Genomic DNA, 27719 nt, shown 5'->3' with positions numbered 1-27719 from the left:
TCAGATGCAGTCAGCCTGCTGCATCTAACTAGGTCAGTCTGCAGTGGCCCTGACAGACTGTGGGGCGATTTTGTCCGTGTTTCTCCTGCCTACGAAAAATTAGAATTGAGAAAAGCTGCAGATGCTTCCCATATGGTTGCTATTAGTGAAATTATGTACAGAGGATTTAATTTGAAAAAGCAAAGAAAGTACTCTCAAATTCTTTAGAGACCGAAAGGGCTGTCACGGAGACTTCGAGCTATCAAATCCACGGGGCTTCTGTTCCAGTTCCAGGGCTTTGTCTTTGTGGTGGCCTCTGTCCTGTTCTTGTGACTGCCAAGGAGGGAGCCTCTTTCCTGGTGTTCACGATTTTTGTCTGTCTCCTAAAACAGTCCTTTATGAAGGATTTGAATACAATTTTTACCCTTTTCTTCCCCCCTCCAGATTTTTTTTTCTTTCCCGAAGAGACATCTAGCCTTTTGTATACTTTGGGGCATTTCCCATTGACCAGTGACCTGAGCAGATAGCTGGCCCAGTTTTTCCCACATCCAGGCAGTAGAGCGTTTTCATCTGCAGTCAGCCGTCCTTGCTCTTAGAATGGCTTTGACACAGCAGTGAGAGGGCTGTGACGGTTTATCACTCTAATTGGTCCATTAGATGGACTTGATGTTTCACAAGGTTCTAGGGAGAGGGAAAAATGTTCATCCACAACAGACTTGTGGAGCCTACTAATGGAGTTTAAGATCTATTTTTGCCATCTGTAAAAGTGCATTATGGATTCATATTTTAAAGAATTAAAAAAAAAAGCTGTGGTGGTATTGATTATTAAGTCATCAAATTTAGTTACCTTCTATTAAGACAATCAGGTGACCTCTGAATTTGATTTCCACTACATTTCCGATCAGTGTGCTTATCCCAGTACGTTTGATGGACAAAGAGAATTTACTGCTACATTGTTTTCATTCTATGAGAAATATCATGTCAAAACAATATCATTTGTCTTTTAAAGAGAATTGTGCAGTCATATAACTTATACTGTAATGACATTTGTAAAGTGTGTCCCAGATTAATAAATACAACCCCTCAAAAAAAGTCCCTTGTCAGGTAGGTTTGGGAGACCCTTACCCCCAAATTTTACTTGCTTGCTTTACTATAGGATTCCTCGAAACATTTAATATAACTCCATGTGTTGCAATTCCTCAGAAGAGGAGACACAATTCCTACCATTTTCTAAATGTAATTACTATCAGAACCCTCCTTTTTGGGAAGCATCACTCAGAGCCCCCTCTTGATAAATCCTGAGCCACGGAGTAAACTTTTAAATAAGCAGTTAAGATTATCATTATGATTCATAGCTTAAGAAACATTTAATGTGGTTAAATTTCTTTATTTCTCAGTATTTATAGGTATACAACTATCTCTTCAAGTACACGAAACGTGTTTCTTTGTGCAAGGTACTGGTGAAGAAAGCAGAGGAATTTGATCAAAGATTTGGTAATTTAGGTGAGAAAGCATTAAATAAATAAACATATAGGATACTGGAATGACCCTTTTGTGGAAGAGAAGGAAATGAGGAGAGAGAAACGAGGTTCTTGTCTTCAGTTACAAATGGCCCAGCCCATCGTAACATTAGGTAAGCCATGCTACGGTCCAACTGAAGAAGCTTTTACTCCATTCAAAATCATGATATTTCACTCTTTACTAAGATAATATTTAGATAGTTTTTATTTTACTTGAGGGGGGGAAGTGTGAACCTATTTCTTTTTGGTTTTGTGTGTAACAACAGTGCCAGTTTCTTAATATGGTTTGAGCTACCAAATGATGAGGTCTGCCCTGGTCCTAGGAGAGAAATGCTGAGCCATTAGAGATGGGTATTTCAAGGTGTAGCTTGAGCTGAGAATAAGAATCTGAAGTCAGTTGATGCATGGTGTGGGGAGATTGCTCCCTGAAATTCCCTGAGCTCATCTGCTGCTCCAGATAGAACAGATTCCATTTCCCTTTGCCACACAGGGCCAACTACTTTCACTCAAGTTGTCCTCTGCTCAATTTTCGTATTTACTTTTGGCCATTTTTACTATTTTATTGAAGTATAGTTGACATGCAATGTTGCATTAGTTTTGACAACTCTGCATTACGATATGTTCACCACAAGTGTGGCTGTCATCTGTCACCATACAGTGCTCTAACAATACCTTTGACTATATTCCCTCTACGATACCTTTCATCCTTATGACTTATTCATTCTCTAACTGGAAGCCTGTACCTCCCACTCCCCTTCACCCATCTTGCCCAGCCCCCAGACCTCCCCTCACCCCAGCAACCCCCAGTTTGTTCTCTGTATTTATGGGTCTATTTTTGGGTTTTTGTTCGTTTTGTTTTTTTTTAAATTCCACATATAAGTGAAATCATATGCTATTTGTCTTTGATTTATCTCACTTAGCATAATACCTTTGAGTTCCCTCTGTGCTGTCACAAATGGCAAGATCTCATTCTTTCTCTGGCTGAATAATATTCCATCGTATGGATATACACATTCTCTTTATCCATTCAACTGTCGATGGACATCTAGGTTGCTTCTATATCTTGGCGATTGTAAATAATGTTGCAATAAACAGGGGTGCATATATCTTTTCAAATTAGTGTTTTCATTTTCTTTGAGTAAATAGTAGTGGAATGCAGGAACCATACAGTATTTCTGTTAAGGAAGCCATCAAAAAAACAAAAAACAACCTACTGAATGGGAGAAGATATTTGTGACTAGTACATCCAATAAGGGGTTAATATCAAAAATAAAGACCTTCTACAACTCAACACCAAAAAACCCCAAATAATCTAATTAAGAAATAGAGGACCTGAATAGACCTTTTATCAAAGACCTATAAGTGGCCAACAGACACATGAAAAGATTTTCAACATCAGTAATCATCAGGTAAAAATTAAAAAGTCAAAAGTCATTTTATTAAATACCAATAATGAATAGGGATTCAGTGGCCTTGGTTTAGTTTTTTGTTTTGTTTTGTTTTGTTTTTTCCATATAGTGTCTAACCTACAGAAAAGCTGAAAAGTTACAAGAAACTACAAAGAATTCCCATGTGCCCTTCACCCAGATTCCCTGAATGTTAACATTCTGGGAGATTTATTTTGAATTCTTTCCCTCCCAAAACAGGCAGTCTTTTATATTAACTATATTGCATTTCTCAAAATTAAGAAATCATCACTTAAACAATACTGTTGTAATTCAGATGGCACCATTCAACCCAATGATGTCCTTTATAGCAGAAGACAATCCCAGAGCATGCACTGTATTTAGTTGTGTCTTATTTACTCCGTAATACCTCCTTGAAGCCTTTCTTTGTAGTTCGTACTGTTGTCGTTGCTGAAGCATTCAGTTACTTTGTAGGATGCCCCTCAAATTGGGTTTGCCTGACGGGTTTCCTCATGACTAGATTGAGGTTATATACGTCTGACGGGAACGCCACAGAAGTGACACTTTGTCCTCAGTGTCTCGTGTCAGGAGGCACATGTTGATTTGTCCCAATCCTGGGGATATTATCCTCTCACTCTGTGAATGAAGGTGGTGCCTGCCAGCTTCCTCCACTGTCAAGGTACTAATTTTTGTTATGTAATTAATTATCTTATGGGACTATGTAAATATTCCGTTCTTCACTCATTAGTTTCAGTATCAGTGATTCTCATCAGTTAATATGTTAGTTGCCAAATAATGATTTTCTAATTTATTGTACCCTCTACATTTCTTAGTTGGCTTTCTACTATAAGAGGAGCTTTCTTTTCTCTCTTATGTATTTATATCAGTGTGGACTCATGGATATTTAATTTATTCTGTGGATTATAATGCTTTTCTCTAATTACTTATTTTGATGCTCAAATCGTCCCAGATTCAAGTTGACACCTGTGTCCTTTTCTTTTTCCTCTATTCATTCATTTTAGAAAGAGCAGGGGGAAGCGGCAGAGGGAGAGAGAGAATCTCAAGCAGACTCCCTGCTGTGAGTGGAGCCCTACATGGGGCTCGATCCCACAACCCTGAGATCATGACCTGAGCCAAACTCAAGAGTTGGATGCCTAACCGACTGAGCCACCCAGGTGCCCCAATGTTTGTGTCCTTTTGACATGTCTCCTCCATTCTTAGAGCACATCCTCACTTTCTGGAACATGACGTTCCAAACTCATCTTGCACTTTCTTTGACCCAGCCTTGGAATTAGCCATTTCTTCAAGGAGCTCCAGCTCCTTTCAGTGGAGAAATGGTGTTTTGAATCTGAGATCTATGTACTAGTTGTACTCATGACTACAGAGGCATCACTGCCTTTGGACCCTGTCAGCAGGCAGAGCTAAGGAACAGGTATGTGAAATAGGTACACACACGTGCTTCTAAAACCTGTATATACACACTCAGTGAACTTTGTTTTTAATGTGACTGATTCCTTTTCTCTCTAGGCCATGAAAATAACACTGGGGTAGGAGTTTGTAGGTTAGTAATCATAGATTCTGGTTTTGCTCATTTGTTCACCAGTCCTAAGAACTTGTCCTCCTCTTCAGCTTCTTCCCTGTTAAAAATTAGGAAATAAATAAAGGGTGATTTTTAAGAAAAATTCCATTTCTGAAATTCTATGATTTTATGAAATTCAGATTTTATAGATATCATGATAAAGTTTTCAGGAAATCAGAAGAGTACCTAAAAAATTTCAAAGTCACTCAATTTGTTAGAATTCAGATCTAGAAAGCTACTTTAAAAAGTACTTACTTCAGTGTCCTCATTTTATAGTGAGATACCTAGAACATCTACAATGACAAAGCAATTATATTCTGTGCTGTCTAATACAGTAGCTGCCAGCCACCTGAAGCTATTGAGCACTTAAACTGTAGCTAATGTGACTGAGGACTGGATTTAATTTACTTAAATTTAAATAGCCAGATGTGCCTGGGGGCTACTGTATTGGACAGTGCAGCTCTAGAGAGCAAATGACTTGCTCCATATCACACAGGTACTAGTGGCAGAAGCTAAGAAGATCCCTTTTGATAGTGCATACCAGATTAACCCAGATTTATCCTAAACCTTTCATAGTAGTTAATTATAATTTTTTGATACTGAAACTTCTAGCATAGGGGTGCCTGGGTGGCTCAGTCAGTTAAACACCCAACTTGTGGGTTCAGCTCAGGTCATGATCTCAGGGTTGTGGAATTGAGCGCCTCATCAGGCTCTGTGCTGAGCACAGAGTCTGCTTGTCTCTCTCCCTCTGCTCCTCCCCCCACCTTGCACGCGCGCTCTCATTCTCTCTAAAATAAATAAAAATTTTTTAAAACACTTCTAGCAGGGGCGCCTGGGTAGCGCAGTCGTTAAGCGTCTGCCTTTGGCTCAGGGCGTGATCCCGGATCAAGCCCCACATCAGGCTCCTCTGCTGGGAGCCTGCTTCTTCCTCTCCCACTCCCCCTGCTTGTGTTCCCTCTCTCGCTGGCTGTCTCTATCTCTGTCAAATAAATAAATAAAATCTTAAAAAAAAAAAAAACTTCTAGCATATTAATTTCGTAGCAGATTATTTAAATCCCAAAAACTTCAATATGATGGTCTATGCAATATAATATTATATTTAAAAGAAAATTTAAAGACCAGTAACACATCTAGGAAGTTGATCTGTTTTTAGAAGTAACTGTGACTGAGAGTAATAGCTATCATTTGACTTCTTAGTCTGTGTAACTATTTTCAATAGAAATGCTTTTGTTGAAGAGTCTAAAATGCTACTGGTAACATATTTAAATGGTAATACTACCTCGAAAAATGCTAATCCCCTTTTAGGTTCAATTACACTACTACTTAGGTTTACAGCCTTTCTTAATGCTATACCAAGATTTTTGTTTGCTGGTAATGAGAATATGCAATGCGGTTAGATAGTGACTGTCCCTCTGTGTTGAGTTTGGAAATTGGTAACACCTTTAGGAAATTATTTTTGGTGCTCAGTATCAAAGGCTTCAAACTGTTCTTACCTTTGACCTAATAATTCCTCTTAAAATCTAATCTACAGCTAAAGCTTTATGTATAAAAATAGGGTGAAGAATTGGAATAACTTCAGTGTGCAAGGAGACAAAAATAAGCATACCTGAAACATCTGTGAAGAGTTTTATTGACGTAGAATTACTCAAATTTTAGATTAAAATGCTGTATAGAAAGCAATATACACAGAATAGTTTATGTAAAATACAGAAAAACAGTGTGATCACACCTCTACTTACCACATTGACGCAAACTTTACCTTCTGTTACATCTTCCAAGTGGGGAGTCTTGATTCTTTTCCTCATGCCTATTTGGTCCTTGGTCAGCTTGGTCTCAATAAGTGTTCAACCCAATGCCTGAGTGACCTATTTGATTCTGCCTTTCCGTCTCCCCCACATCTAATCTGTCGACAAGCCCTGTTGACACTACCTCCAAAGTGCATCACATCTGCCTCCTGATTCCTGGTCCACATCCCATTTGCTCTCTCCACATCAGTGGCGACTTCTGCACCGTGTACCATGACCCCCCAGCCGGGCTCTGCACAGCAGCCAGAGCGCCCTTTTAAAATGATGGATCACCTGGCACTCCTCTGCTTCAAACTTGTATCTGGCCAATGGCTTTTCACTGGCTTTGATAGAAAATCTGTGTTACAGGGGCACCTGGGTGGCACAGCGGTTAAGCGCCTGCCTTCGGCTCAGGGTGTGATCCTGGCGTTGTGGGATCGAGCCCCACATCAGGCTCTTCCGCTATGAGCCTGCTTCTTCCTCTCCCACTCCCCCTGCTTGTGTTCCCTCTCTCGCTGGCTGTCTCTATCTCTGTCAAATAAATAAAATCTTTAAAAAAAAAAAAAAATCTGTGTTACAGATGACAGACCCCTGCTTTTCTTCTTTCTCAGCACATTGTCACCCAGTTGACTTTTTTCATTCTCTTAATACTCATTGCTTACTCTGGCCTCAGGACCTTTGCACCTTCGTACTAATCCTTCCATCTCTGTCTGAAACACTGTCTTCTTGGCTTTTGGATTCACTCAAGCTTCACTGCTGCTACTTCCTCAGGAAAGCCTTTCCTGCCTCCCCACTACCTAACATTCCCCCCACCCCAGTATCGTTTGCATTATGTTGACCTTATTTCTCAACCTGTTATCTTGTATACTATCTGCATCCACTGGATGGAAGAGTCTTGAAGGATGCCTGGCACACAGCAGGCACTTGGGAAAGGAATGATCGAGTGAGTGAATCATCACTGTGTCTGAGGTTGCAGTGAAGGGCTCTCTCTGTTTCCAGCCAGAGATGTAGAAGTTTCCCTCTAGGAATTTATCCTACACACAGTGATACTATTTGTGTAACTCTATGGGCAGTCTTGTTTACAACACTGAAAAACTGGAAACAACCTGAAGTTTGGGACTCTGCCACTTGGACTATGGTGTTTTCCTACAATTCAGTACTGTGCGCCCATTACTAAGGGTGCTCTAGAAACACAGTTGTTGTTGAGGAAAGATGTCCAGAACATAAAACATGTTCCAGAATTTTACATGAAGATCCCCTTTTTTTGTATTCTATGCCCAAATATACATATTTTGAAAAAATCTACGGGAATGGATGCTAAAATATGTACAGCGGTTATGTCTGGAATTTTGAGAATGCAGCTTCTTTCAAATGTTTTTGCTTATGTTTTCTATTTTCTACACTTACTATTTGTCTAATTGATTATCTTTTGAAATACACACACACACACCCCAGTACTGCTAAAAATGACCCAATACTGGAAGCCCGGTCATTGCTGGTTAGTATGCTGCTGGAGCGTCAGCTGTGCACAGAGCCTGTCCCGGGGCACACAGAGGAATCCGCTCCCGCGCCCCTCCTGTGGTCACGCTGTCAGAGGAGTGTCATCAGCGTGTTTGTGGCTTAGGAGAAGGACAGGCACTTCTGTGTGGGAGAATGAGGGTAGATTTTATGGGGGATGAAGGCATTTTCATTGGCTCTTGAAGTATTTAGAAGATTCGACAGATGATAGAAGAGACAAACCCCATGAAAGAAGAGTGGAAGTAAAAGACAGGAAGGCTAGAAACAAGGAGAGGGAAGGAAATCGTGAGGCCTGTTAAAGGAATACCAAATCTAGCCATTCTATAAAAACAGGGGCTATCTGGGGGAGTGTTGAGAAGCAATTCTTGAGAAGTAGGTGCAAACACCTTGAGGTGGCCTTCATTTGGCAAGGAACTGAGAGGGGGACATGGTGAGTGTTTGAGCAGGGAAACGATGAGCAACTCGAGCTGGTTTTTCAGGCAACCAGTCTGACAGTTCCTAGGAATTGATGGGGAAAGACTGGCCATGGCGAGACCTGTCTGGAGGCTGCAGGTGGAAACAAAACGGTGAGGCTGGCTGAGCCGAGGCTGCTTGCCCATTGTGTCACAGAGGCTGCTAAACCCGACTCTGTTTAATAGGGAAAAACCGCACACTGCTCAGATGCTCTTATTTTCTAATGACTTGCCACAGTGTCCTAAATCTCTTCCAGTCTGGCCATGCATGTAAATTAGGTTGTAGGATAAAAATTTGTACTTTGGACAGCCACTTGACATTTTTACTTCTCTCCATTCCCCCTCTTTCTTATGGCATTACTGGTGCTCCTCGCTGGGGACAGTATAATGCTTGGGGCTAGTGGGTGGGAGAGAAAAGAGTGAATAACATAGGCTGGGATATCCAAAAAAGGAAACCTCAAATTGTGTTTTTTTTAAGGTGCAAGATATAAGGTGTTTTATATAAGAGTTTCTTCCGTATGTAGACAATATATTTTAGTTCCCTGAAATAGCGGAGACATTTCAGCCCCAAATTCTGAAGGTAAATACCTGAAATATTACATTGGTTTTGGGTCAAAGAAGTTAATAAGTGTCCCTTTTGAAACCAGGTCAAGTTCCTTAACTTTATCTTCTGCTCTAACTCAGGACTCCAGCTGTCAGGCTCTCCCATTAATCCTCCATGTCCGTGAAATCCCCCCTGAAACACATTGTAATCATAGAAATTCACAGCAAAAGATGTAGAGCTCAGATAATATTTGATTACAAATCCCTCACGTGGAAGTGGACACGTAAACCTTTGAAAAGTCATTAAAAAAAAAAAAAAAGACTTGGAGAGACAGTAGGACAGTAGGTAGGCAGAAATTATTCTCCTTGAACAAAGCAATTGACGCTTCCTGACAGCGTCAGCCCCAGTGATCCAGACTGGACAACTTGACTTTGCTGAAATGTGTAGTAAGAACTGTTGTTTCAAGCATAAAAAAATTTAAATAACTTCCATGTAATTATCCCTAAATTACTGTGCCTCACAGCAAGTGCCCCAGAAAAGCTGGTTACAGCTGGTGGCATGACTGTAGGGGTAGGCAAATAAAAAGGTATCAATGTAGAATAAAAGTTTCTCTTACTGGTTTGGTAAAAAGTAGAGTTTTGGCCATTCCTATGAAGTGCAGATAGAAAGGAAAATTGTTTCGGCAGTTTGAAGACAGCATAGAGGATTCCAGGGTTATGTGAATGTGGATTTTGGGAATTGAGTGAATTTCTCGAATAATCAGCCTGTGAATCTCTTGTCATTGTCCAAAGTACTTTAAAAAGGAGGCTAAAAAAAGCATCTTCCTGGATTTTCCAGCTTCTTAAAGATTGTGGCCTCTGGGGACTGTCTAAAGGAAAAAGAGAATGGAATAAGATAACTTTGGGGAAGGAAAGTAGAACAGAATGTTGGGTGCATTGTAAAGGTTGGAAATAAACAAATCACCTCCCAAATCTACACTCAACTACTTTTCGAACACAGGGGAGATGGAAAAATCAAGAATTAAGAGTAAGATGGGGATCTGGAGAAAGTGACACACTCTAGTATTCCTCAGTTGACATTGGGATTAGAAGTAAGTTGCTATGGGATTTGAAGCAGTTCAGACGTCTTCGAGGAAGATTCACCATGATCAAAATCAGCGTGCATCAGGCGGTCTGAATGAACTGGAGCTTTTCATTATGCAGACCGAACCCGTATGGCTTTAGCTCTTAAAAATTTCAGCAGTAAAGAGTAAGTTCCTTTATAAAATGAATCTCTGCTTTTACTTTTCCAGAACTATAAAGCATAAACAAAATCTATTTCTTAGTGTTTGCCTCTTAAAATAGCAATAGCCATCATCCCAGCACTTTATATTAAACACTAAATTCTGCCAAACACCAAGAGATTTTAAACTGTACCATTTTGATAGTTGCGATCGTCAAATCTAGTATACGTGATTTTTTAATGTAAAATATTTGAAAGTTTGCAGGAAAACATTTTAAATTCTTATAAACAATGAGAATACTCTGTAAGTACCGTGTGTTTTTCTAGTCCGAGGGCTTAGCCTGTCCATGTTCTGTAAACTATTGGTAGAACAACTGGATCTTCATCTGTATCTTGCCGTATTTATCTACAGATGTGTTACGATGTACACACACCCACCCTTCTGATGTTTTCTAAGAAGTGCAAAACAGTGCTGGGTCACACAGTATTCTATGGAATAAAGCTTTGTTAAAAAAAATAATAATAAAGGAAGAAAAGCTACCTGATATCTCATATTCTCATGCAATCCTTGATGCAGCTTAAAATTCCCATTTTGTAAGAACTGTTTTTTCCTGTGAGTAGTCAAAAGTTAAGGAGGCAAACCGGGAAAGAACAAAGAGGAAGCAGGGTGGCAAGTTAGCAGATTTGGTGAGAGAGAAAATGCTAGAGGACATGAGCTGCTTCCACCTTTTACCACGTCAAGACAAGGTGCTGTGCGGTTTTAAGGGTAATGGTAGGGACTCAGGTTGGACCAAGAACCGGTAAATCATCATCTCTGATCCAGAGCAGTTTTCGGGGGGGCCTCTGAGGGAAGCAGGGGGTCAGTGAACGGGAAATGAGGAAATAAAAGGGAAGAGGCTGGATTTCTTAGAGTCGTCCTAAACTTTTCCGTTGTCAAGCTGATAATTCACCAACTTGCCATTGCAAAATATTCACCATACTTTATACTAAGTATACATAGTGTACTCTGTATAGCATGTAATGTAAACAATAAAGAAATATTAATTTCCCTTTAATGTTTCAGGATTTGTGTGTTTATTACTTTTTGGAACTTACTATACTTTTTAAAAGTGATGTCCATTCCCTTAAATCTGAAGTATTAGTTGGCATCTGTGCCTTCATCCATTGGCCAGTGTCCCGCATCGATGCGGTTCTGGCGTGTGGGGTTAGGAGCGCTCTTTCTCAGTCAGCGACTCTGCGGTTACAGTCTGAGATGCTGCGTCGCCGATGGGTAGTACCCACTGCTCCACACACTGGGGCACACACATCTCCTTGAGCCACTTGTCATATAAAACCCTTTATTCTCTTTCCTCCCTCGTTAGCATTCAGCTGTTTTTTTCTGGATGAATGCATCACCAGTTAGTTACAAACTGTTGTTCCTAGGGGAAGAGTGGTACAGTGTCTCCACACAATGTCACCTCCTGTCTTCGCCGCCTGCCTTCTCTCCTCGTGGTACCAGTCCTTTCCCATCAGCAGGTGACACTGGCCTCGTGCTTCCTGGGTGCTCGGAAGGGAGAAGTCACCTACGCAGGGTGCAGATGCTACAGTAGACCGTGGTGCAGGGATTAGGCGTCTAGTTCCACAAGTCACTCCCTTCCGGAGAGCAGAGGGTCCTCATCTGTGAAATTGGCCTGATAACAGGGCCACTGTGAGATTAGACCAGTTCCAATGTGTAAAGGGCCTTAGAGCAACCTCTGGCATGTAAGAGATGGTCAGGAGTCTAAGGAGTTATTTTATTTCCTGTGGCGTGGCAGAAGGAATCTGCGTTTCCGAAGGCAGATTTTTCTTCTGTTGCCCTTGTCTTTTCCCCCTATCCGTCTCAGATGTGGACGTAGCTGACCACAGTGCGGGAGGGTGGCTGTGATGGCAGGGATAGGCACCATGGATCATTTCTGAGGATCTGATAGAAAGTAGAGACCAAAGGGGCTAAGGGGAGGAGATAAGGGGAGGAGAAGGTTCTCCCAAGGAGTGGAGGCAGCGCGTACGACATTGATGGCGCCAGGAGACCCGAGTTGAGGGAAATGCGGCTCACCGCAGCCGTCCGTAAGGCTGGAGAGGAGACTGCCAAGTAGGTCCGCAGCAGGTGACACTGTGGGTCATGGAGAGCAGGACTTTCACGCCAGGGGAGCTGGAGTTTATCCCAGGAAAACTGAGGCATTCAAAGAATGGTCAAAATGCAAGTGTTAAAGCTGTGTCAGTGACTGGTTTTGTGGGTCAAGACTTGGAAGGCCATCCGCAGACCCAGTCAGGATCTCTATGACAACTCATGACAACTTCCTGTCCCCTCAAAACTGCTTCTGATCTTCCGTCAACTGGGAAACAGATAACTGAGCTAGTTACATTTGAGTCTGAAATATGAATGTATAGATTGAGGGAAGGAATGAAATGTTTTTTAAATTTGCTAATAGGAATTATGTTTTGTTTGATACATTCCTAGTTCCTGTCTTTGTTCTGTTTAAATGAGCTGTCAGGTAATTTAGGGTCTCAGTCTTAATATTAATAGAGCCCTAACGACTATATGGGCATGGAATTAGGGGAATAAGTTGATATTTTAATAACCTGCCTGAAAAATTCCTGAAAGCCAACATACCTCTTTGGTTAGTGCTTATTACTGTCTCATGAATGTGGTTGCTTTGATTGGGCAGAATTGGAGAATTCTTCCACTTCTTTAGACATGCAGGCAGTATTTGAATATTAATCGTACCCCAGCCATTGTACCAGCCATGAGCCCAGAGAAGTTTGTAAGGCTTGGTTTATGACTTCCAGTCTCAGTGTAGCAAGCATGGACCTGCCATTCCTCTGATGTCCATCCCATATCCCTCTAGCAGCATTAAGGTCTACTGGGGGAGGGGGGCGGGGGGGGAACAGAAAACAAAAATTGCTGCAACATTTGGGAGACATGGGGGAAATACACAGACACACAGCAGAAGATGCCCTGTGTAGCATCTCTACTGCACTAGCCCTGCTTGGAGGCAACGCAAGGGGAAAAGATCACCGTTGATTGAAGCCACTAGAGCTGTGATTTTTTTTTTTTTTTTAAACCAAAGCTAATTTGCCCCACCCCCACCCCGGGACATTAGACCATGTCTGAAGGCATTTTTTTTTTATCATCTTAACTCTGGGTGGTGGTGCTTGTGGTGGTGGTGCCGTTAACATAGAGAATGTCCTAGAATGCCACTAACTGCCCTGTAATGTCCTACAAAGCTCCCTCCTCATCCCCTGTTATCCACAGCAAAGATTATCCCGTCAAAAATGTCAGCAGTACGAGAAAAGGCTTCCACTAGAGATGTTGTCTCTACGGGCTTCTTCTGAAAATGTAAGCAACTGTTTGGGGGAAACGATGGCACCTAGGCAGCTGTGGAAATGTTGGGATGGGGCTGGACTGCAGCCAGCATTCCACCGGCTCCTGCTAAGTAGTCTTTATTCTGAGGGCATTAAAAAAGGTTGATTGCCAAGTCCAGTGGATGCTTGGCCCACAAACATCTTAGAAATCCTGTGTGTCCAGTTTCTTTAGTGGGTCAAGTCCTACTCAGGCTTAAAAGGTTTTATTTTCTTTTAAAAATTATATTTCTTCCTTCAAATTGGGCCGATCGCTTGCCCAAACTCATTAAGTTAATTGGTTTTTATGAAAGTTTTCTGGGCCCCATATACCACATGTGTTTAAACTGTATAAGGGCCCAGCCAGGACTTGACAGGATCCTTTTTCCTCAGTTTCCCCTCTATGCCCTTAGACAGAAGCCATTCTAAAGATAAGCCTAAGGTAAAGTTATGATAGAAATGCTGAGTTCAAAGTTTACGGTGTAATTTATCACTGGCTTTTAAAAAAAAAAAAAGATCAGTAGAAGTCCCCAGAATTTATCTGGAAATCCTTTCCGAAACTCCAGCCATCTGTATTCATTGATTGTTCCTCTCCTCTGGGAAGACCCTCAGAATTCCCAAACCTTGCTAAAGCAAGCCGGTCTTTTGGAGCCTCCTGAAGAGCTGCGAGACTTCATTTCATGCAGTGTTTCAACAGCTCCATGTCTGTTCTCAGTGAAGGGAGAAAAAGACCAGAGGTCTCTCTGCTTGACTGATCCTAAGGGATCGCCTTTTGTAGCTGCTTTTGGTATGGGAACAGAATCAGCCATCATCTTCGGGGTTTTAAATGTCGTTTTTAATACGTCAGAAAACCAAAAGGCTGAAGAGTCTGGAAAGAAAAAAAAATAACACTTAGATGGTTTTGGTAAACAATTACGTTTTTAATTATGCACTTAGGCGCATCCCGGTTGGGATCCCAGCTGAGTCTGAATCCGTGAGCTTGAACTGATGTTTAACAACCATTTCTCAACCAGGGAAGGCCTCCCCTGCTCCCAGCCCACACCCATTTGAGCTTCACTGGCTCTTTTGAACTGAAGCCATTCTCACGTTTTACTTGGTTCAGTGAACAAGGTTACTGTTTAAAAACAGTGGCCGGGGAGTTGTGGTTGTCACTGCCCTCGTGCCTCCCCCCACCCCCAGTGTACCTCAAGCTGTGTGGGGCCGAATACTTAGGGCGATTAAAAGGGCCCTTCACTGATTATTTGGTGTTTGCCGGGCGGAGGGACTCAAAGCAAGAAGGGGAGACATGCAGATATGTTGCAGCCTATTCAAGCAAGAAGGCTTTTAGGATGGAAGACACTAACGGCCGTAAGTTCTTGGACCCAGCATGTGTTTTAGGACTCTGAATAAGGAAATTCAGGAATCAGGCAATCTCTAAACCAGTTTTTAACACTTAAAACAGGCAAAAGTACACAGTAGAAGATTTTTTAATCGCTTTGTTTTGGGGGGAAAAACACCTTACTGCTTTTTATGTTCTTTAGAAAAAGGAGTGGCAAGTTTATAATTAAACGGAATGAGCTTTGATATGTCGCATAGATGATGGATTTATACGTCTGTCTTCGTTGTCCTGGAGCCATGTAATAGCTCCTATGAAAATTATAGGCAAACTATCGTTATTCTCCATTTTCCATGTTCCTCCTTTTTTCTCTTTTGGGAAAAGCCAAAATGAAAGTCCTGACAGCTCCTGGGGTCTCCTTAAAGTGCTGGATCTAGGCCATAGCAAGCTACACACACAGTTGTGCTGCTCTCCAAAGAAAATTTTAGTACGTAATTTATTCTTGATTTTTTTTAAACATTTGACACTTTTTATTTTTATTTTTTTTAAGTAATCTCTATGCCCAACATGGGGCTCAAACTCACAACCCCAAGATCAAGTTGTGTGCTCTACCAACTGAGCCAGCCAGGCGTCCCTGATGATTTACAAATGCTCTTAAAATTTGTATCTGGACCAGATCAGGAGAATTTGGGGAAATGATTGCTTTCCTATTTAGAGGGGTATTTTTGGGAAGTGTTGTTTTTTCCTGCTTAAAAAGAAAAGTTCTACTTCTTTTACCTGCCTCTTGGCTTCTTAGTTTTTTAATCAAGCATTGCCTGTATTTTCTTCTTAAATTTCTCCTCACCAGAATGCTTTCGTTTTCGTGGCATATAAACAGTGAATCACATGGGCTTTACAGAGAAAAGCACAGGGACTGGAATCTTATATACTACATTTTGGAGTTGTTTTTATCTCCTTATTTTCTTCTCTAGAAATGTCTTTACGTAGCTATTTTATCCAGTTTAATTCTTAAGCATAATAAAGATGCTTTATTCACTAAATTATTTGTCCTCATAAAATATTATAGATCTTCATTTTCATAGGTAATATTTGCAAATTTTATAATAAAAACACACTTGATCGAGGAAAGAAATGTTACATATAGTGTCAGGATCCAGTAACCATTAGGAGATGGATTGTAGTGTGAATAAATGGTTTGCTTTTGTTATTTTAGGATTATAAAATAAGGAGTCAGAGTAACATATTAGACATGTCTTTGGAACTGGATCTGACTTTTCCTTGTAGCACTGTGACATCAGACAAGTAATTTATATTCTATAAGTGTGTTGGTATCATTATTCAATGGGAATAATCTCTAATTTGCAGGATTATATGTACTTGAAAGTAGTAGTAAAATGCCTTACTTAATGCCCAGTTTCCCAGAAAAAAAAAAAATCAGTGTTATTAATATATGCATTAACTCATTTTCAGTTCTATTAACTCACTTTCAAATTCATTTTGTACTTAATGACTCTATTTTACAGAGGTCTTTTCTGAGTGGAAAGCATATTTACATACAGTACTCAAGTATTAGGATTAGACATAGTTGCATACCTAATAAGCACTGGTTTTTGTAATGACTTATTTAAATGTGATGGAATAAGATTGCTTGAATCAAATGAAATACAGGTTACTCAGTAAGAAAATTGAATACATATCTCCGCACCCTTTACGTGGCGTCCCCTCTGCCCATTCATAGAAGCCCATACAACCGAAAGAGTAAGAGACCAAGGTACAGGTTTTAGTGCTGTATTTTTAATTTAGAAAATGCTGTAGCATAGTGGCTAAGATACTAGATTTTAAAGTCAAACTGATGATGATTTTACCCATGATTTAACCATATATGTTGGACAAATTTCTTAACTTTTTTGAGCCTTGACTTTTGTCTATGTACAGCAAAGACAGTATTACCTAAATGCAGGCTTATTGTGAGGAATAAATTGAATGAGGCAAAGTGCTTAAAGCATCTAGTACAGTCTGGAACATAATAGAGGTTCAATAAATAGTGATTGTGTTTATAGTTATTATTTTAATTCTTTATAGACATTGAAGATATGATAAACATTGTCTTTTAAATCATATGGTACCAAACTTTTAAAATATATTAGCTAGCCACTCTTACTCTGTATAAAAATCTGGTAGAAATTTTCCCAGGGAAAATGGTCCTCTGATTTTCCATAACTTTCACTTTTCTGAGTCTGGGGATATTTAGATTAAGTGACCTTTGAAAAAAACATCAATACAATTAAGTTTCCAAATACTGTCATTCACTCATCTAAACCTCCTGAGATGTCGAAGTGTGTTAACTGGGATTTAACTTATCCCTCCATCGCAAAACACACAGATGTTCACAAGGGAAAAGCTTGGGCAGGGGTGTTTCAAGCGAAAAATTCTCTTTTTGAGAAACGCATGTCGCTAGTGACTCTCCTATGTCATCCAGCCAGAGTTGCTCAAGTTCAGACATAAAAATCTGCTGGATATGTTGTAGAAATGAAGTAGAATGAAAGGTCGGGGGAAAACTGTAATCAACAAGAAGAGTATCAAGGTAGTAATGCATACTGTCACACGACCTGAAGATGTTCAAGTTCCAAGATGGACCTCGTATAGTCTAAAATGCATATCATAGGGGCACCTGGGTGGCTTCATCAGTTAAGCATCCAACTCTTGATTTCAGTCCAGGTCATGGTCTCAGGGTTGTGAGATCAAGCCCCGTGTCAGGCTCCACATTCAGCAGGGAGTCGGCTTGAGATCCAGTCCTCCCTCTGCCCCTCCCCCCATCTCTCTCTCCCTCCCTCTCTCTCTCTAATAAAAAAATTAATCTTTAAAAAAATAAATAAAATGCACATCATATTAAAAAAGTCACCAACCCTTTCTCAGAGCATTTCCCTGAGTCATTGTCTGGTGAATATTCTCTGAACTGAAGTATTAGTACTGAATTGCAAGCATTTGCATACTGTCTTGACAATAGAATTTACTTTTCTTATCAGAACCTCAAGGTGACAAGAATAAATTTCAATTGAACTATAAACCAGTTTCAAAACTTAGGTTAAGTTTTTAACATATGGGACTCTTTCTCCATTAGAAATACTTTTCCAGAAAACCTATTCTATTTAAAAAGATAATGCCACAGTCCATTTCTGGATTATAATCTGTTAGGCTATGTAAATGAATTCTTAGTATATTATCACAGAATAAAATAATGTTGCTGGAGCAGCAAGTAACATGTGATGAAAGACCAAGAGGGTAAAGTTAATATTTAAGCTTTCCATTTACTTAATCTGGTATTAGCAATGCAAAGTTGTCCTGTTTTTCTGTAACACAAGAGTTATAAAGTACTGTCAAAGATTAACATTTTTATATAACATTAAGAATTCTTTGAGTATTTTAATTTTGTGTTTTCTGGTAATCAAAATACATAATTTAGACATAAAAGTATTTAAGTTTAATGTTTTTATAATTCAGTGCTATCGATACTAGCCAACAGTTACAGTCAAGGCAAAAAACAAGTGTGTCAATCAAGAATTTTAGTTGGATTAAAAAAATTATCAAGAACTAAGTGAAAGCTGTTTAACATACATGAATTCTGTCTGTACATACGTGAGAGTACCCTTAGTTCTCAAACACAGAGAGTTTGGCATATTTCTTAAGCATTCTTAAGTACATTCTTAAATATTTATGTATTTTTTAAAAGTTATTTTTGCAGGTATGTGGTAGGTATTAGAAATAAGATGGGGCCCTTATACTAAAGTAGGTCTCAATTGTGTCAGTTTTGTTTGGTGTCTTAGACTTCTCATATAAATTATAAAATCCGTAACCAGTAGCAATGGAGTTAAGTAAAATCCTGCTGTGGGTACCTAAGAAATACACACACCTGAGAATACATGAAATGGAAATGATGTGAGTCATCCGCTCTAGAGAAGGGCCCTGTTCTTCAGGAACTGGTAAATCAGTTGTGCTGAAGGCTTAAAGCAGTTCGTTGTTGTTTTTTTGTTTTTTCTTAATTTTGAGCTGGATCTTGGATTTTGCTTTATCAAGCTGTATGTCACAACACCTAGTAAAACAGCAATCCCACAGCTTCCTCACAGCAACAAGATGAGTTCAGTGGCTCACAACGGTGGGTGAGGTTGGGTTCTCCAAGTCACAGCCCAGGAGACTGTAAATGTGCTGGTATATGCGTCCATCAAGTCTGTCGATGCCATTTTTTCCAACAGCATTTGCTCACTTCATGTCTCTGCATTATAGTTTGATAATTCTTGCAATAATTCAAACGTTTTCATTATTATATTTGTTATGTGATCTGTGATCTTTGATGTTACTATGATTGTAGTGGGACACCACAAACTGCACCCAAACAAGACAGTGAACTTAATAAATGGGGGTATTCTGACTGCTTTGCGACCAGCCATTCCCCCGTCTCCCTCTCCTTGGCCTCCCCTATTCCCTAAGACACAACATATTGAAATTAGGCCAGTGAACAACCCTACAGTGACCTCTAAGTGTTCGAGTGAAAGGAAGAATCACACATCTTTTACTTTAAATCAAAAGCTAGAAGCGATTAAGCTTAGTGAGGAAGGCATGTTGAAAGCTGGGCCATGTTGAGATATCTCATGTTGAGATAGGCCAGAAGCTAGGCCTCTTAAGCCAAACAGTTAGCAAAGTTGTGAATGTAAAGGAAAAGTTTCTCAAAGGTAATTAAAAGCACTACTCCAGTGAACACATGAATGGTAAGAAAGTGAAACTGCTTTACGCTGATAAGGAGAAAGTTTGAGTGGTCTGGATAGAAGATCAAAGCAGCCACAACATTCCCTTCAGCCCAAGCCTAATTCAGAGCAAGGCCGTCACTCTCTTCAGTTCTGTGAAGGCTGGAGAGGTGAGGAAGCTGCAGAAGAAAGTTTGAAGCCAGCAGAGGTTGGTTCATGAGGTGTAAGGGAGGAAGCCGTCTGCGTAACAGAAAAGTGCAGGGTGAAGCAGCGAGTGCTGACGTGGAAGCTGCAGCAAGTTCTCCAGAAGGTCCGGCTCAGAGCATTCGTGAAGCTGGCTACACTACACAGCAGATTTTCAGTGTAGGCAAAACAGCCTTCTATTGGGAAAAGGTGCCATCTAGGACTTCCTTAGCTAGAGAGAAGTCACTGTGCCTGGCTTCAAAGCTCCAAAACATAGGCTGACTCTAGTTAGTGACTCTCGGTTGAAGCCAGTGCTCACTTACCATTCCGATTATGCAAGGGCCCTTAAGAATTACGCGAAATCTGGGGCGCCTGGGTGGCACAGCGGTTAAGCGTCTGCCTTCAGCTCAGGGCGTGATCCTGGCGTTATGGGATCGAGCCCCACATCAGGCTCCTCCGCTATGAGCCTGCTTCTTCCTCTCCCACTCCCTGCTGTGTTCCCTCTCTCGCTGGCTGTCTCTGTCGAATAAATAAATAAAATCTTTAAAAAAAAAAAAAAAGAATTACACGAAATCTACTCTGCCTATGTTTCATAGATAGAACGACAAAGCCTGGATGACAGCCCATCTGTCTACCACGGTTTACTGAATATTTTAAACCTACAGTTGAGATCTGCTTAGAAAAAAAAAAAAATTCTTTTAAAATATTCTTGCTCATTGACAACGCAGCCGGTCACCTAAGAGCCCTGGGGGAGATGAAACAATTGTTTTCATGTTGCTAACACAACAGCCATTCTGCAGCCCAGGGATCAAGGAATCGTTTGAACTTCACATCTTACTATTTTAAGATATACATTTCAGGGGCGCTTGGGTGGCTCCATCGGTTAAGCGTAGCCTTTGACTCAGGTCATGATCCCAGGGTCCTGGGATCGAGCCCCACATCGGGCTCATTGCTCAGCAGGGAGCCTGTTTCTCCGTCTGCCTGCTGCTCCCCCTGCTTGTGCTGTCTCTCTGACAAATAAATAAATAAAATCGTAAGACAAAAAAATACATTTCATAAGGCTATAGCTGCCATAGATAGTGAGTCCTCTGATGGATCTGGGCAAAGTCAGTTGAAAACCTTCTGGAAAGGATTCACCATTCTAGATACCATTAAGGACATTTGTGATCCATGGGAAGAGGCCAAAATATCGACATTAACAGGAGTTTGGAAGAAGCTGATTCCAACCTCATGGATGACCATGAGTGTTCAGGACTTCAGTGGAGGAAGAAACTGCAGACGTGGTGGGAAGAGCAGGGGAACTAGAGTTAGAAATGGAGCCTGAAGATGGGACGGAATTCCTGCAATGTCCTGATAAAACTCAAACAGATGAGGAGCTGCTGCTTATGGCTGAACAAAGAAAGTGGTTTCTTGAGATGAAATCTACTCGTGAAGATACCATGAAGATTGTTGAAGTGACAACTAAGGATTTAGAATAGTATGTAAACTTAGTTGATAAAGCAGCAGCAGGGTTTGAGAGGATTGACTCCAATTTTGAAAGACAGTTCTGTGTGTAAAATGCTGTCAAAGCATCGCAAGCTACCAAGAAATTGTTCATGGAAAGAAGAGTCAACTGATGTAGCAGACTTTATTGTTGGCTCATTTTAAGAAATTACCGCAGCCACCCCAGCCTTCAACCATCACCCTGATGAGTCAACAACCATCAGCATCAAGGCAAAGCCCTCCACCAGCAGAAAGATTAGGTAGGAGTCACTGAAAACTCAGAGGATACCTAGCATTTTTAAATAATATTTTTTAAATTATAGTAAGTACATTGTTTTCTTAGACATAATGCATTGCAAACTTCATAACCTTTATGTGTACTGGGAAAGCAGAACATTCATTTGACTTGCTTTGTGGTGATATTGGCTCTTTGTGGTGGTCTGGAAGTGAACCTGCAAGATCTTTGAGATATGCCTGTGCTGAGAATCAGGGACATGACTGAGGACCCCTCCTACCTAGAGGGTTTTGCAAATGAAAAAGCAATAGGATAGACTCACTTCCTTTTGCTCGCTATGATATGTAAATGGATTTTTGGTGGGGGCAACTGAGTGGCTCAGTGGGTTAAGTGTCCTACTCCTGATACTGGCTCAGGTCATGATATCAGGGTTGTGAGATCGAACCCAGCATCAGGCTCTGTGTTGGGCATGGAGCCTGCTTGAGAGTCTCTCCCTCTCCGTATGCCCCCCTCCCTTGTGTACACACTGTCTCTCTCAAAAAACAAAACAAAATAAAATAAAAAACTCAATGGAAGTTCAGACCTTCTCTTTAACACAGAAAAAAATGGTTTTTGGTGAAGAATTAGGAAGATCAACTAATTTCTAGCAACAAAAATGTTTATTTTTCAGTCTTTGTAAACCTGCTTCCTAAGTTTGTTTCTTTTTATATTTTAAATTATCAAAGTCTAATGAAGCATTACAGAAAGTTTGGCACAAACAGAAAGGAAAGACCAGCCATAATCCCATCACTCTGACGTAGCTGTGTTAATTGTCATATAATCCCCTTCAGCCTCAATATGCGCATGTATCATCTAATTATTTTCGTTAAGGGTTACATTATGAGCATGCATGGTACTGCCTTACTTTTAGTACTTTTGTTTTTACTGGTTAGACAATAATGCATGGGAGGAACATTCTCCCACTGACTATTGCTGCTTTTGAGTTTTTACAGTTGCAAGTGGTTGTTGGGGAGGAAAAACATTTCCTTTACTCTCTTAGGTTAAGTCCCTGAGGGCCTGTGAATTGAACTAACAAAGGGCAGATTAACCAGAGAAAAGGTGCACAGTTTTTATTTTTACCTACACAGGAGTTCACAGAAAGGAAGTAAAACTCAAAGAAGGGAGCTTGGACTCTGGGGCACTTATACCATTTTCACAAAGGAAAGGGGGTTGGGGGCTTCAGGGGCTGATAAATTGTGAAGTGGCAAGGAAGTAGAAGATAGGAGAAGATAAGGGCTAATGTAGTAAGGTTTGTTTTTTGCAAACTCATCTCTGTGCTGACCGACTGTCTCTGGGGATAAGAGTCACTATTCTTTTTCTGGCACAGGAGAGGGGGATACTGTCACAAGGGAAATTTATGCCCCTGATTTTAGGCGGATGGGGACTGGGGGACAGGCCGAGAATTCTTCCTGCATCTGTTGAATCTCAACTGCCTTCGGCTCAAAATGATACCTAATGCCACAGTGGCACCTTTTGGAGTGGCGTATGCCGCTCCCCTTCCTGGTCCTCTAATGGACACCTTTAAGTGTAAGGCTTTCCATGTTTTAGATTATTTCCTTTAGAGACTCAGAAGTAGGATTGTGGAGTTGATAATTTTGGACTTTTAACAGCAGTGAGTAAATATTGCTGGATTCCTTTCCTAGAATCAAGCCAATATACCAATGTACTGGGGACTCCATTTTCATACTGCCTCTTTGCTACTTACTCAGTGCTGCATTTGGAAGCATAGGTCTGATATTTCTTTTCCGGGTACATACTAGATGAAAAATCAGGAATTATATCTATTCAAGGATCCAGAAAGGGATAGTTCTAACCACAGGTGAAACTAGTTGCAATATTCATGTGCTGTGGTTTGAAGGGGTAGCATAACTTGAAGTAGGTGCTTATCTCCATGTTGACCTGTGGGTGAGGGTAATTGAAGATATTTTTTAAATTATGAATAGATAATTTGGGTAGGCTTAAATCTTTGTGAGCTCTTCACCTATAACCCCAAATTAACATTTGATTTCCAATGGGGCTAATGGGTCAAATGATGACTAGAGTCTGATGGGTGAGGTGTGGCTCAGCATTTGTGGTTTAGAGTTAGAACTGGGTAGACCCTACTTGGTAACTGTTGTTGGAGTTTCTGGCACTTTGGGAAGATCCTAGGAGCTCCTCGTGCCTGGGTAGGCAGGGAGGAGACTAAGAGGCTAACACAAATTTTGGAGATAAAGCATTGAAAAGCAACAATTTTGTTCATATTTTTCATAGTTTCAAAACAAACACAAAACTTAAAGAAAATGCACATGCATACATATATAGATAACCAAAACATCAGGGGAATAAAAACAATTTCTCTCTGCGAACACTTAAAATTAAGTGATCTGTCTTTGTTTATATAAGCACCAATTACAAATAGTTTGGGGCAAATGCTCTGAAGCTATTTCTTCACTTTTTAAAAAAGTTTATTCAGTTAAAATTTTTGATCCAGCCCTCCATATGGACGTAAGAATAAGAAAACCAAAAAAATGCACCAGAATTTATCTTACAGGAAAGAGCAGGTGAGACTCCTGATGGCTCAAATAATCACAAATCATTAAATTTTTCTCCTGTTTGTGGCTAATGGAAGGAAGTCTCTGTATTCCAATATCTATTCTAATTGTAAGGAAGAGCCTCTCACCAATTACAGCAAGTAAGTAGATGGCCTGATCACTTCCAGAATCCTTAAACTCACTCCTTGAACGTTGACTGTATTTTTCAGAAGGCACATTATGACACATGCAAATAAGGAATTTGAGGCTTGTCCCCATCAGTTGGTTACCACTGGGTGGGATCTTAAGCAGTGCATTTGAAAACTCTGAAGCAGCTTCAATGTATTATAAATTAATGACATAGGATGTTCATTAATTATTAAGCTAGGCTGAAATATGCTGAATGTTGTTGTACACGGGTTTTACAGTCAATAGATGTCATCAGAATGTTTTGAAATTATACCCCTGAGAAAAATAGAAAGGGTTTTTTCACTGTGCATTTGCAGTTACTTGTTACTTTTGCAGTAACCTTCAAAAACAGGACATTGATTTATGCTATTTAGCTTCTCCTCTTCCGAGAAGATTTAGCCACTTGGGGGGGGGGGTGTTGTATATCTCAAAAAGCCCCTCTCAAAACAAAAAAATTCAATACTCAAGGTACTGATTTTATCCTGAAGTATTAAATTCCTAATATTTTAGCAAGATAAGTGAAAGTATTCCGTGGTGGGAATTACATTCCATTAAAAAATATGCACTTATGATGTGGTAGGGGTAAAATTGTTCTTTAAAAACAAATTAAATGAAGAAATCTCTCTGGAAATAAATTTTGGATTCTATGTTGTTTTTGGTTATAGTATTTCTCTACCTAGAGTTGTGTCCTGAATTCAATTGGTGAGAAATACAAAAGGCGTAACAGAAGCCACATGGAATTTTAAATAACATTTATTCAGAGATATAGGCATAAAAAGTTAGCCAGCACATCTTGCCTCTAGAGAGTACCAGTGGGCAGGGCCAAACTTCAAGAATAATTTTAAGCTGGGTCATTTGCTGAATTTGCATTCATTTTAATTGAAGCCCAACATCAGAGCTCCAAGTAGTATGATTAATGTAATTTTAGCCTAGGAAACTTTTTAAAACTCTGAAGAATGCATGCATGGAATGCCAGATGCCTGAAGCTTTAACCATCTTTCTGACAGTAATTAAACCATAGGACCACTGTTTAAATCTATTATTAGATCATGTGGTAGGGTGTTGTTTGCATAAAAAAGCACACTTGACTTTCTTTTCTGCAATGGTCTAGTTTACAGCTTATTCAAAAATGGTATCCAATTTCTAAGAAACATAACGGAGAACACATCACTATTCTATTCCATAGTAAAGAACACATCACTGTTCTGTACCACATCACTATTCTGTACCACGGAAAATTGCATAAAAAGATGGCTCCCATTGCCATTGACTCTGCCATACAAATTCTGAGTAAGTATCAGTAGCCTGTGTTGAGTTTGTGTAATTTAGCTTGTCACAATTGCCTTTCCACAGAGTCAAAGGACAAATGAGTCCCCAAAAATGACTCAAACTTTATTGTTTCTGGAAGATTTCATCACAAAACAATAAAAAGTATAAAGTATCAGCACCAGTATCAGTATAAACCATCAGCCATGTCATCCTTGTGATTTTGTAACCGAAAAGTCTGACCTCATTTTTTAATGCAAATAAGTATTGAGTTGTGCTTTATGACAATGATATCAATATAGATAGACAGGCAAAACAAACCTTTTTATTTGTATAAGGGGTAGAAAAACTTTTCCTCCACCCTCTTAGGTATATTTCCTGAGGCCTGCAAATTAAACTACCAAAAAAAAATTAACTGGAGAAAAGCATATGATTCTTTATCGATCTTAGTATTTTTACATGCATGGGGGTTTCACACAACCGATGTGAAAACCCAAAGAGACTTTTTTAAACCCAGAAGCTTGTATACCGTCTTAATAAGGGGTGATAAGTAGTAGAGAAGTGACTAAACAAAAAAAAGCAGGTTTGGGCATCTAGGGGGAAGGCCCATTGTGGGAAAGTAACTATGTGGGAAAAACTAATGGTAGGTAAGAGTTACTTAGTAAGATTTGTTAGGCAGACCCAAGTTGTCTCTGATGGTAAGTCATTCTCTTCCGGAAAAGGAGGGCACTTTTACAAATGGAAATTTGTCACTTTCATGAGGTGAAATGTATGCCATGCTTTTAGGCAGAAAGGAGGTGGGCAGAGAGTTCCTCCTGTGTCTGTTTCTCAGTTGCCTTCAGCTCAAAATAGTCAATACGCCAAAGTGGCATCTTTGGGGATGGTATATCCTGATCTCCTTCCTTTACATAAAACAAGGCCCTGCTCTCACAGTTTTTCTTGCCTTGCACTCAAGGGGCTCCTTTGCAGTAAGAGTGCATTTTCTCCTTGTTCCTTTGGTGACACTTCAGAGGTTTTTACACCAACCATGAACCACGTATCATTCAGGATGAGTAAGTGGTGTGCCTTTCTCATGGTAGTAGGAGAAGGGAAATGTGAAAAACCAGGTGATAAGGGTTTTAGGGAAAAAAATCTGGAGATTCGTTCCCTTAAAGCCCTCCATGTCCATACACTTCCTTACATGAGGGTTCATAACCAGGAGTTTATAAATTCAGATGAGGAAAATAATTGCATCTTTATTTCCAGCAACCACTTCTGGAAACTGAGCATTTCCTATACTTTAAATGTGAGCAACAAACCTACAGTAGTGTTAGCATCAGTAGAAGTCAGATATTTTCATATCACTGTTTCAGATATCTCAAAAGGTAGTTTAAATTGATCTCAGCTTTGAAATCATGGCAGTTATTAGACTTGCCCCAAATTTTATGTAATGGGCTAATAAGAAAGCACATTACATTTTAGTATCTTGATAGCCTTTTAAATGTAATTTAAATATGGTTGTATTTTTTTGTAGTGCTGTGTATTTGAATTTATGCACTTAAAAATACTGTTCTGAGAAAGGATCCAACCTGACCTTTGTCAAAGCAGAATCCAAAGCAGGAAACTTGAAATCCTGTTGTGTGGAGCGCCTGGGTGTCTCAGTCATTAAGCGTCTGCCTTCGGCGCAGGTCGTGATTGCAGGGTCCTGGGATTGAGCCCCACATCGGGCTCCTTACTCAGTGGGAAGCCTGTTCTCCCTCTCCCATGCCCCATGCTTGTGTTCCCTTTCTCCCTGTCTCTCTCTGTGTCAAATAAGTAAAATCTTAAAAAAAAAAAAAAAAAAAGAAAGAAAGAAAGAAAAGAAAAGAAAGAAAAGAAGAAAAGAAATCCTGTTGTGGAAAGCCTTCATGTGCCCTCAGGAGCACGCATATCCTGATTTGCAAGCCGCTGAGAGGGAAAAGCTGAAGCCCACCAACTCTTAAACTGGGAGTCCAGGACACCCAGAATGAAAAGCATGAAAAATCACTTAAGCCTGGGGAGATGAATCCTAGTTTAAATTCTGTAATCCATGGGCTCTAAATCAGGGATGTACCTCAGACTCCTTTAGGGAACTATTTAACAAAATACACAGCTAATGGGGTTCCCCGGGTGGCGCAGTTGGGCATCCAGCTCCCTGCTCAGCTTGTCCCCCTGCCTCTCTCCCCCCCACCACTCGGCTCATGCTCTCTGTCTCTTTCTAAGATAAATAAATAAAATCTTTTAAAATAATAAACAAACAGGGGCACCTGGGTGGCTCAGTCGTTAAGCATCTGCCTTCGGCTCAGGGCGTGATCCCGGCGTTCTGGGATCGAGCCCTGCATCAGGCTTCTCCACTGGGAGCCTGCTTCTCCCTCTCTCACTCCCCTGCTTGTTCCCCTGCTTG

At 40.3% G+C, this 27719-nt stretch overlaps 1 protein-coding gene across 4 annotated transcripts in view; it reads left to right on the top strand.

Moving 5' to 3' along the window:
* Positions 1 to 27719, top strand: part of MAP7 (microtubule associated protein 7) — a 162243-nt gene that overhangs the window by 52025 nt on the left and 82499 nt on the right. Inside the window, exon 1 of one of the 4 annotated variants that reach the window (XM_045814738.2) lies at positions 14479 to 14707. The exons of the other annotated variants lie outside the window; for them this stretch is intronic. Coding sequence (XP_045670694.2) covers positions 14689 to 14707 — 19 coding nt within the window. The 5' untranslated portion in view covers positions 14479 to 14688. Of the gene's footprint in view, positions 1 to 14478; positions 14708 to 27719 lie in introns of those variants that run through there. 4 annotated transcript variants of the gene reach the window in all.

The sequence above is a fragment of the Ursus americanus genome, chromosome 11 (genome assembly GCF_024610735.1).
Source record: "Ursus americanus isolate L20-20 chromosome 11, mUrsAme1.1.p, whole genome shotgun sequence".
Classification (NCBI taxonomy): Eukaryota; Metazoa; Chordata; class Mammalia; order Carnivora; family Ursidae; genus Ursus; species Ursus americanus.
This window is presented reverse-complemented; position numbering and strand designations above follow the sequence as displayed.